The following is an 11,717-nucleotide window of genomic DNA, read 5'->3' as shown; positions in this document are numbered from 1 at the left end:
CGGAAGAAAACGAACAGCGGCGCTGCCTTTGAATCTCTTTCCCGGTCAGACTCCCGTGAAGACTGACACAGACAAGATCCCAGAATAGCAAATCCCGATAGCATTGTTTAGGAGAGAGGGGGGGTTTTATTTATTTGAGCATGATGCACGTGGGAGTCGCCAAAACGCTGCCGCCAAACTTTTCAGCGTTTCCATCGAGCGCGCGCTTTTAACATCTCACACAACTTCGCTCAAGTGTGTGTGTGTTGTTTTTTTTCCCCCTGCGTGGATCAAAGACTACTGTCGGCTTCTGTGCCGCCGACTTGGAACCAAGATCTCAGAATGCACAGGCGCTGTTTTGATCAGATGTCCAAGACCTCCAGATCAGCAGCTCCCCGTGACGCTCCGATGACTTTTCACTTTTGTTTCGTGCAACTTTCTGTTCACGCGCAGGTGCGTCTGTGCTCTTGAAGCACACTAACATGGTTTTAAGATAACTGCTTATTGTAAGAGAACTGCTTTTCTGACGCGCGCTCCAGCTTCCTTTCCGCTCGCCTCATCCTATAAAATAAGTCACTACACACCGACACTTATGGCGCTTTTGTAGCTATCAGAGTTGAGATACATTCCGGCGCTCACGCGTTGTCCTGGGAGCAGAAGGCATGCTGGGAAGCCCGTCCAATAACGGCGGTGTGAGGATGCTTGCTCCGCACGCGGCCGACGACGACAGGCGCGTGGAGTTCGTGGCGCTCGCGGCTGTGAACACCGAGCCTCCGAGTCCTGAGCGCGCGCAGCCTTCACAGCGCACCGGCTTGCTGGGAACCCCGTACCCCGCTCCCCCCGGACCCCGAGCCGCCGCGTCCGCCTCCAACAAGCGCTACCGCAAGATCCAGAACTGCCTCTACAACGTGCTGGAGAGGCCGAGAGGATGCGCCTTCATCTACCACGCGTTCATGTGAGTCACTATCTATTCACTGATAATCGAAAATGGTTTCATGTGCCATTTCTGCTGCACCTGACTGGGAAAAAAAAAGTGTCGAGCTGATAATTAATATCAGCGGAGACAATAATGTAGAGCATCCATTTTGCCCTCGCAGCAAGAAAAAAACAAAGAAGCTGTTAGAGTAAACTGCACACCTGCCGCGCTCTCACCTGGAGCCAGTGACACTTCTGGAATTGGAATATCCCAGAAATCACCTGCACCATACACTCAAGAGTACTTACAGCACTCAGTTTATTATCACAGCTCATCAAGTTGACACTTTTTACACAACATTTTGTATTGTGCAGTCTACTAAGAGTTCCCCAAATCAAGTCCATGCTTTATTAGAAAGTATAATTGAAGTCATTTTATGAGTAGTAGATGCACTCCTCTTTCCATTCCATTTTCATTCCAATTCTGATATCAGAGCGCTGAGCGTCCAGCGCTTCCTGATACTGATCTGATACGCACATCCTCTGTCTAACCGGGCCAGCGGACTCCAGGATTCACCATATCTGTGTTGTGTCAGTCAACGTCACGCACTTAAATTTCATAAAGCATCAGCAGCTCGGATCAGAGCCTTTCAGGACAGTTCCAACCTCACGCTGAAAATGTAATTTATCTACATCTTATACTATATATATTTGCAAATCCAAGTTTTAAGCTTTATTGTAAACTTGACATACATGTTTAGATTCATTCTGTTCCTGTACACGATATAGAAATTGCTGATGGAGTTGGACTCTCTACAGTCAAGCATCCATACTTTGATGTCCTTTAATCCACTTGGTTGTTTAGACTATATATTAGTCAGCAGTTATTGTACATTTTCACTGGCCTATTAGGAGCACGTCCGTTGCAGTTAAGAGCATATCAATCCCGGATGGGATAAACAGACTGATGGGTGGCACACACATTTGGGAGAGTGCACATGTACTCCACTACAAAGTCAGGCCCAAGGAAGCTGTCTTTATTGCTTGTAAATGCAGGAAACCATATATCATAGGTCACTGACCAGCCTTATATATGGAAAGTCGAATCTCAGTACACTTATAGTCTGGTTATTGTTGTGTGTGACTTTGAAACCACATGCGCTATACTGATAGCATAAAAATCTCCACTTCTTTTCCCTCCTATGTAGTAGAGGTCTAGTAGAAGAAAAGTAAAGATCTTCCACTGTGTTCTGTCATTTTTTCCCTCTCTCTCTCTCTCTCTCTCTCTCTCTCTCTCTCTGATCACTCTTCACACGAGTCTGCCCTTCACGCGAGGTGCTTCACTAAGCACAGCATGGCCTAAATAAAGGCTACTAAGGTCATCTCGTGAGGACATTTATTTCCTTATCGTATATCATATGATGACTTTTATATCGCTCGACTTTCAGTTAATTTCATTTAGTAGAAAATCAACAACGTTTAAGGAAAAATCAATCCTATGCTAGCCCACATATTATTTATTTTTAAGTAGATTCTACACATTAATGTGCATTAAGTCTATAACTTGAATGAAATCAGTTTGACCAGTGGACATTTAGAAATTCAAACATAACTCTAGGACACACATAGATAGTATAGGTAGTATGGAATATACACTGTATGGCCAAAAGTTTGTGGACGCCTGATCCACACAGCCATATCAGGGTATTCTCCAAAATGTTGCCACAAAGTTGTAAGCACACAATTGTACAGGAAAGTGTAACATTACAATTTTCCTTCACTGGCATTAAGGGGTCCAAACCTGTTCCTGCGTGACCATACCTCTTTGCACAGTGCAAGGTCCATGAAGACATATTTTGCCAAGTTTGGAGTGGAAAACTGGAGTGGCCTGCATCTCAACCCCACTGAAGACCTTTAGGATGAACTGGAACGCAGACTGTGCACCAGACCTCCTTGCCCAAAATCAGTGCCTGACCTCACTAATGCTCTCGTGGCTACATGAGCACAAATCTCCATAGCCACGCTCCAACATCTAGTGTAAAGCCTTCCCAAAATAGTGGAGGTTATAACAACAGCAAAGGGAATAAATCTAGAATCTGATGTTCAACAAGCACATATGCGTGTGATGGTTAGATGTCCACGTATTTTTGGTCATATAGTGTATTGTCACACTATTTGGATGTCTGGGAGAGTGATGGTCCAGAACTTCAGACACTGAATTTCTTTTGAACGAAGGCCAGGTACCTTAGTACATCCGCTATTAGTCACAGCTGTCCACAGTACAATTGTTGTGCAATTGTTGTGATTACAATCAGTCCCCTCAAAGGGTCTTGCCATTTGTCCAGGAACAGAGAGGGTTCAGTCTGCAGTGCCTCACCTACTGGAGTTTAAACAAACCATGCTGTCTGTCACCATCTGTTTACATCTGTGGAAACCCAAGAGAGGACAGCATACAGCAGGTCTCTCTCTCTCTCTCTCTCTCTCTCTCTCTCTCTCTCTCTCTCTCTGATCCTAAAGTTACAGTAAGTGAGCCATGCATGGCTCCAAAGACTTTAAACCAAAAAAATCCACTAATAACTTTACTTAACATTTAAAAGTCTTGTTTTATTGTTTACAGTGTCAAGGATGTTTAAGTTTTAAATTAATTTAATAAAAAACCAATCATAGTGCACCAGGTTTAAACATTTTTTACATTTATACAGGGGTTATTACCCAAAAGTGAGGCAGGAAACTAAACATTGAGTCATATGAGGAGCTGCAGAACCAAATATCCAACAGAGCGAGCAGATACTAGACACAGCAGACCAATTTGTAAGTACACAGGGGTGCCTCAAATCCAGGGTGCTAGGCAATGAGTTAAATGAGTTAAAACTATAAATTATACACTTTTGATGATAAGTAAGGACTAAAACATTACCGGGTGTGTTGTTATAGAAAAACAATAAATGATGGGGTGGTGTGATACAGCCTGACACCAAGCGAAGTTACTGTTACCACACTGAAGTTGATTATCTTCCAATGACAACATGTAATAAAGTGTTTAGTCCTCCTATACTACAGCAATTTGTCAAAGATATATATATTTTTTTACATTTATTAAATAATACATCACACTTTTTATCTATAGTAAAAAGTTCAATCATGTCACATTGAATGTAGTAGTAATAACGCCACAAAATACATTCATAAATGACGTACAAGTGAATTTTGACATTTATATTTCCTGTGTCGAGTGATTCATTTGCATCACAGAAATGATTTCATGTTTTGTGATCAGCAAAATCACTACATAGACAAAATAGTGGAGCATAAACTTAATACAGAGTAGCAAATGATGGGTATTTTTGGACCCAAGAATATTTGGCAGAATTGGCAGGAAGTACTGTATTTATAAGTGGTGTCTGAAGACTGGTGCATTAAATCCCATTGTATGTCTTCGTCTACCTGAGATATTATTACAGCTGAGGATGTCCTAGCTTTGCTCACCAGTGCGTGTTAATTGCTTGAATTAGCTCTTTAAATTTGAACTGTTATTTGTGTTACAGAGCTCAGCACTGGACTCTGAGGCTCAGTTGTGAAGTGTCTCTTGATCATTTAACTGAGTTTGCAATTAAGCAGCTGGTGTAAATGTCTCCGTCGCTTAATTAAGTCTGTGAGTGGGCAGCAGATGGAGGGAACGCTCTCATAAGGTGCTCCTTTTTGGCATGGCTGCTGAAACCAGAGAGGTGCAGAGTAGCTCAGAGAGACTGTTTCGTACGTGCAAGTGTACTTTTTCCTGCTCTGTTTCAGCTGTTGCACAAAAGACTCAACTATTTTGCACATGTGCTTCAATTGGACATAACACAAGGTGGCTCCTATTTTAATTACAGGTCCCGCTGTAGAAATGTCATGTCTACGAAGGACTAACAAAACACTTTTGGAGTGAAAGCAGAACAAGCTGGTTAATACGCAGCTGAAAATGTGCTATGGCGTGAAGCTGGTCTGTTGATAGGACATGAAAGGAAATTGTGATGAGGTTTTTCAGCAGAGTGTGACTTTCTGTAAAATATTTTTTTTTAAAAACATTCAGTGTAATAGTAATAGACCGCTTTAGCTGCTTTGAAATCAGTTCACTGCGGCTGTGAATTTGGTGTGTTTAGTTTAAAGGGGGCTACAGAATATGCTCACCTGGTACAGTAAGAAAATTAGGCAAATTCCCATGATAAAACAAAAACAGGTTTAGACTGTAGGCATCATCTGTTTCTCTTCACACCACATATAGAAAATCACATGGTGTCTTCAACTGACCCTTAACACACAAAGCTTTTGTAGGTCACATACTTCTCCTAGCCTGAACCCTAACCAGAACAGTGAGCTGTATACACACATGGGTGGTGGCGTACAACAGCCAATAATACTGGAGGGAAAAAAAAAAACCCTTAAAGCTCCACATGACAACCTGCTTTGGGAAGAGAAATCAGGAAGTTGTAGCTCAGTGGTTAAGACAGTAAATTTCTGATCGGAAGGAGTTCAGATCCCAGCATTGTGAAGCTACCACTGCTGGGCTCTTGAGCAAGGCCCTTAACCCTCAACTGCTCAGTTGTATAAAATGAGATAAATGTAAGTCTCTCTGGATACGGGTGTCTGCTAAATGCTGTAATGTACTAATCATGGTCTTGGTGTTATAATGGTCTATTTGAGTTTTTTGAGATACGGGACAAAGTACTTAAATCTACATTTACAGCTCCACACAGCCTACATTTTAAGGTTATTTCAAATTTACATGATCAAAATTCTGAGACTATTAGAAAGTAAATTTTAACACCAACCAAACTGATAGAACCCTCTAACTCTGTTAAAGACGTTCTAACGTGTAGGATTGCAGTAGAGCTGTACTGTACATGTTTTGTACACTTATTTTCTTACTCTCATGGATAATGCATAGAACATCTAGAACTAAAGGTTACTTTCTCCTCTAGCTCACCATACGGAGGCGTTAAAGTCTGTTCTGACAGAGTGTAAACAGAATGTGGATATTGTTTGGCCAAGCTTGCTTGTGTTGTGTTCATCCTCCATTCATTCTGGATGTTGATTTGGCTAGCAGATAGAATTCCACTTTATCTGCAAGTTACTCCAAAAACTGCACACACGAAAAAACACACCACAGGAGAGTAAAGCTTTCCCTTGTGATGAAGTTTACATAGTTATCTCATTTTCAACCAAAATGCCAGATAGAACTTTATACCAATGAATTCAGCTAATGTTACAAAGAATTCGCCAGCAAAAGAAAAAAATCAAACCGATCCAGATTTTTTCTTTCCTGATTGATTATTTTTTATTTTGCTATCCCCGAACACAGTTATCAGAAATATCTGCATGCTGAAAAATGTGTGCCCTGTCTCTCAAAGTGCACCCTACATTATTTCAATTTGAACTAATAAATATATATAAAATGAAACATGTGTTCCCTGGGTACAAACACCGCCTCATACAGAACAGAGCTGCATGTATAAGAGAAGCCTGCGTGATTGCTCTGCTGTTATATGCTCTTTAATAATGCATTGTTTGTGCTTTTAAAGACATTACTCAGCAATCAAGAGTCAGATCAGCTTAGAACCCTCTTCTTTTGGGAAGGTCATTGATTTTTTTTCAATAGTGGCAAGTACGTTGTTAGGTCTGGCCTTGAGCTTGATATTACCCAGAGATCTGAGAGGCAGATGACTGGAGTCAGGTTTAATTATAATAAACATGGTTTGGGGTGGAAAATTTTTTTTTCCACACATCTATGTTTAACTTAATCAAGAAATAACCCCCAATTTCCAGAATTATGAATGAACTACCCACTTAATCTGTAATTCTGCTCTCATCCTTTCTACAGAGGATATGTAACACACTTGCACCATGCGCACAGGCAGATTTTTATTTTGTTATTTTCGGTGTCCCTTCATGCCATTCTCTTTTACCTTTTTATAATACACTCGTGTCAGTCCAGCTAAGATGGATTCTGTTTATGAGAGCATCATCTTAAAGCCTCATTATTAATACATGAAGAAGTAGATGGGCTGCCACTCTCACACAAGAGGAGATGTTAACGTCTGTCATGTACAGGGACGGACCCGACCGCCAGCCGGCCATGCTAATGAGCCTTGAATACTACTCTGGCCTAAAGATGGGCTGAATTACAGGTGTGTGTGTGTGTGTGTGTGTGTGTGTGTGTGTGTGTGTGTATGTATGTGTGTGTGAGTGTGTGTACAGCACAAAATCTCAGGTCAGTGGAGTGGAATGTGTCACCCAAGAAGCCTATAAATAGAAAGAATGCTGTTAACCCATGCGAGTGTGCTGACTCTATGGTTTTGTCCTGACCACGGATCCATCTCAGCTAACAGAGAGGGATATAATATATGAGAATGCCTTGCGCCTTTACATGCACATTAATAATATAATCGTGGTCTGATTTTGATATTTATGTGATACTATTATCTTTAATAAACCTGAAAAACACACATTCTGAGCTTGAATACCGTTTACTTGTTATATTTTTTTAAATTCAAATTTTATCTAAGCAATTGTGCAGACACCGAGAAGAACTGCCTCCTAATCAGTATAAACCACAGACTTAGTTCATCAGTAGACGTGTTAGATGACTACACAATTTTATATTAGGCAGTAAAGCAACTACATATGAAGCAGAAATGAAGAAATACATTTCACGTCATGTCATTCTTCTTCACTGTTTATTTGTGGTTTGAGAAGATACTCTGTTCTGAATTTTTAAAAGAAATTAGCTCAGAGTTTCCCATTGTCAGATTGTTCAAATTTATGTGAACACATTGGATAAATTATTTCCAAAATCTGATTTTTATTATCATTATTCATTTTGTACATGTAAACCTATGCTTAAAGTCTACTTAACATATGCAGAAAATCAAACACCACTTCCTGTCTGGCTCTTTCTAACGAATTATTATTATTAATGTTATTAAATAGCATTGGAAGTAATTCCCCATTCCTGATGTTTTTTGTGGACGTTGATTAAGGAGAGTGAAATACATCGTAAAAGTTGTGGAGGTGTAACTAAACCACTTTCTGCACTTCATCTGCGTTTAATCTGCAACCTTGTTTGTTTTATTGCTCACAGCAGTGGAGTGTGTAAATTATGAGCCATTATGGAACCCTTTATTTGGTTATCACTCTGTCCTTTCTTGTCAGCTTTATCCCGTTATCTCTTTTTCTCATGCAGTTTTTAATTGAACCCTAAGATGCAGAGTATGCTACACTACAAGTTGCCTTACCTCAGCAATCACGTAGCCTCTTGGGTCCACACTTCTGATTGAAATATCTGCGATCAGGTCAAATGGTTTTAACCCAAGTTTAACATTTATGAGTATAAGTTTGGCTTCTTATGCACTACACACATAAGTGGAGCAAAATGGCTACTGGTTATCAGACCAAATCCAACATCCAAAGTGTCATTTGACAGTCATAAGGGTTGTGGTGATAAACATCAGATTGGAGATTAAGTCTAGAGTGGAGATTAAGGTAGTCTTTTTCCGGAGTCTGCGGCTGAATGCTGGAGCTCAGCAGAATGAAATAATTGTGGTATGTGCTCAGAACACTCTCTCTCTCTGCTCCTGTCTCAGACATTTTGACTCTTCATTATGTGTCATTATCAGAGATGCAGCATCTAAGATTAGGTCAGGGAAACAGCTGCCCCTTTGAGAAAAGCATCTCTTTTTCCACACTCGAGATATGCATGAAAAGCTAATGTCTAATTGAGCAAGAAATGAGATTAGTGTCCGAGTAAATAGATTGAATTAATGCAGAGCAGATGATTTGGTGGGATTACAGCTAACCGCCTCTGGAGCTGAGGCACCCTGGGGAAAAGCGCGTAGCCTGGTACATGATTCTGCACAAAGCTCCTGCCTCTCACATGCCTCTCAGATGACTGCAGTGTATTGCTCAATATTCAATATAGTGGAAATGTTTAGGCCTTTGCTTCAATGTCATTGATAGGTCTTGATGAATCACAAGTTTATACACAATGTTTCTTTTCATCTTTAAAGCATAAACTCAAATGCTGTACTCTGGCTCCAGCATGTCTGGGTTTTCACAGCAGCGTAGGGCTAAAATATTTTCAGACAAAACTTTCCCTTAACCTGGTAATTTGCTTTGCCCTTTCTGAATGTGGAAGCTTGCTCAATGATTCTCAGTTAAGCAGGAACATTTTTATCCTAGGAACCTGGAGCCTATCCCAGAGAGCCTGGGGCACAAGGCAGGGCACATGCAAACACAGGGACGCGGCAGGAATCGAACTCCCAACGCTGGAGGTGTGAGGCAAATGTGCTAACCACTAAGCCACCATGCAGCTGTAAAAGCTGTTTCTAGTGCAGAGGCATAGGAGCAATTTTTTACCTTGGGGGAAGGGGGGGGGGGGGCGCTGAAATGCCAGGGGGTTCGGGGGCATACTCCCCCAAAAATATTTAAAAAAAAAAATAGTAAAGCACTTAAATGCTCATTTGTAATGACTTTTGGGAGCAGAATGTACTAATTAGTGTGGTGGTAAGAGGGTATTTGCAGTGACAGTGGGCACAATATGAGACATAGACAGGGTGTGCATTGCCCCAAAACTGCTCTTAGCTGTATTACAGTAACTTGTCATGAGCTCCTTTGGGCTGTTGGAAAAGTCCTGTCATGCACGGGAAGTGCTCAGTACGTCAGAGGAGCAGGTGCTCAGGCCTGCACTGTGTCATCCCTCTGCTTTGATTTTTGATGGGGGCACATAGGCATCTGTCCTTATTATGTGACAAAACATGATGGAGCTTTTTGCCTCTGTTTATTTGGACTGGCCTCCTGGCAACTGATCATTGTGGTTTCCCTGTGCAGGAATCTCTCTCTCTCTCTTTGTCTCTCTCTCTCTCTCTCTCTCTCTCTCTCTCTCTGCCTTTTCTCTCTTCTCTTCAGATCAGATCATAGCATTAACTTTCTCAGCTTGTTGAACACTTCATGGAATAAAGCTACAAATAGAGATAGCCTGACAGACAGCAGTGAGGAGAGAGCTGCTGAGAGAGAGAGAAGTATATATGAGAAGGTAGAAAGGCACTTGACAAAGGGTTGGCAGTGAAGGACAGAGTAACACACGGATTTGTCCTTGTTGTGCTGGTGAAGTCCTGATGAGAGATGATGAGGCAGATTCATTTCTCCTTTCCGAGCAGAAATGTTTCCTCTTGGGACAGCCTGTCTCTCCCAAGATATACAGTGGCTGGTTTTAGGTTTCAAGAATAATGATGAACGTAAGCTGTTACCACACTCATATATTCCACTCCAGGCATTCACACTGTAATTTACAAAAACTCTCTTACTCTTATGTGTCATCTGTGCTCTGTTCATTTTGTAGTGTATCACTGGGATAAACTGCCTTTTAATCCAACAAATACACTGGTTGCTAAGCGTGTCTTGCTGAAGAGATCATCCTGTAGAGTAAAGGTGTACGTCAGGGGATCTCATCTCCAGTATTGATTGATCAGCTGCCTTACACAGTTTTATGGTTCTCCTGTTCTTTTCCTGAAAACCCTATCCAGCATAAAAGTGCTTAGTAATTAATTGATTTGTGTCTGGTTTATATAATATTCACCAAAAGAACACCACCTAGTCTTCAATAAAATATTCAAATGAATATTTACTAGGTCTTTTAGCAGCCTGTAATACTGGAGTCCAGTTATGAGGGGCCTGACTGTATAGCTGCTGTGTTTTGTAATATGACCCACACCAGAGTGGGCACCGCTAATCTGCAGTAATCTATGTTTATGTAAAGCTATATTTGTCTTTAAGACTCAGATACCAGCTCAGTTTAGCACAAACATTGTGGCTTTGCTAAGTTTATTTTAAGTAGAGAGAGCCACCAGGTTACCTACGGGCACCAACATGGAACGATTAGAGGGCTATGGACCGTGTTGTTGTTTTAAGGGCGGGGCTTTGGTGTGGCCACTGAAATGAAGGTTTGTATGTGTGTTGAGTTTGAAAACAGCTAGCTTTAGCTAACTTTTAGCCCAAAGTGCTGACAAGCAGAGCAGAAAAATGCATTTTCCACAAATGTGAGTACACATGCAATATTTCCGCCTTCCTTATTGATTAGTTTCAGTTTGTGCTGAATTGTTTTCCATGTTTTGTGTTAGGTGAAATGTTAGATTATAAAATCCACTGGTTTACAATAAGCAATACTGCTTACTCAAAGTCAGCAACAAATCGTTGCAAATGAGTCATAACGATGTCTGTTTGTGTGTTTGTGTGTGTATGCGTGTACATGCTTGCATTTGAAAAACCTGTTATTTAGCTTTTTTGTTTGTACTCATTGAATTGTTCAGCTCATTAAATAACACATTTGTGACGGATAAATAACTGGATTATGTGTGCGAATACATCTATGGTGCCTAATCATACAGAATTATTATTGTACTTATAATTGATTTTGAAACTGATCCAAACAACATCAACGTTACAGCAAGGTAAATGTCTGAAACAGTGTTTTTTTTTTTTTTAACAGCTTCCTTCATGTTTGTAGTACATTCACTGAGCAATTTATTAGGAACACTTGTACTCCTACTCTTTTATGCAGTTATCTAATCTGCCAATCAAGCGGCAGCAGCCCAATGTAAAAATTCATGCAGATACACGCCAGCAGCTGCAGGTAATGTTCATGTTAACCACCAGAATGGGGATGGAAACGTCTTGTTAATGAAAGAGGTCAATGGAGAATGGGCAGACTAGTTCGAGCTGACAGAAAGGCTACAGTAACTCAGATAATAACTCTGTACATTTGTGTTGAGCAAAAAAGCATCTCAGAATGC

The 11,717-nt window shown here is 40.8% G+C and overlaps 1 protein-coding gene across 3 annotated transcripts in view; it reads left to right on the top strand.

Annotated features, from left to right (window-relative positions):
* LOC108257428 (potassium voltage-gated channel subfamily KQT member 4) overlaps positions 1 to 11,717 on the top strand; it is a 56,061-nt gene continuing 44,344 nt past the window's right edge. For all 3 annotated transcript variants that reach the window (XR_006980960.2, XM_017455185.3, XM_017455183.3), the window contains exon 1: positions 1 to 934. Coding sequence is in view for 2 of the 3 variants with exons in the window: in XM_017455185.3 (XP_017310674.1) it covers positions 642 to 934 (293 nt within the window). In the remaining variant the exon portion in view is untranslated. The remainder of the gene's footprint in view (positions 935 to 11,717) is intronic.

This window comes from Ictalurus punctatus, chromosome 24, assembly GCF_001660625.3.
Source record: "Ictalurus punctatus breed USDA103 chromosome 24, Coco_2.0, whole genome shotgun sequence".
Classification (NCBI taxonomy): Eukaryota; Metazoa; Chordata; class Actinopteri; order Siluriformes; family Ictaluridae; genus Ictalurus; species Ictalurus punctatus.
Note: the sequence above shows the minus strand (reverse complement) of the source record. Positions and strands in the feature narration are given on the sequence as shown.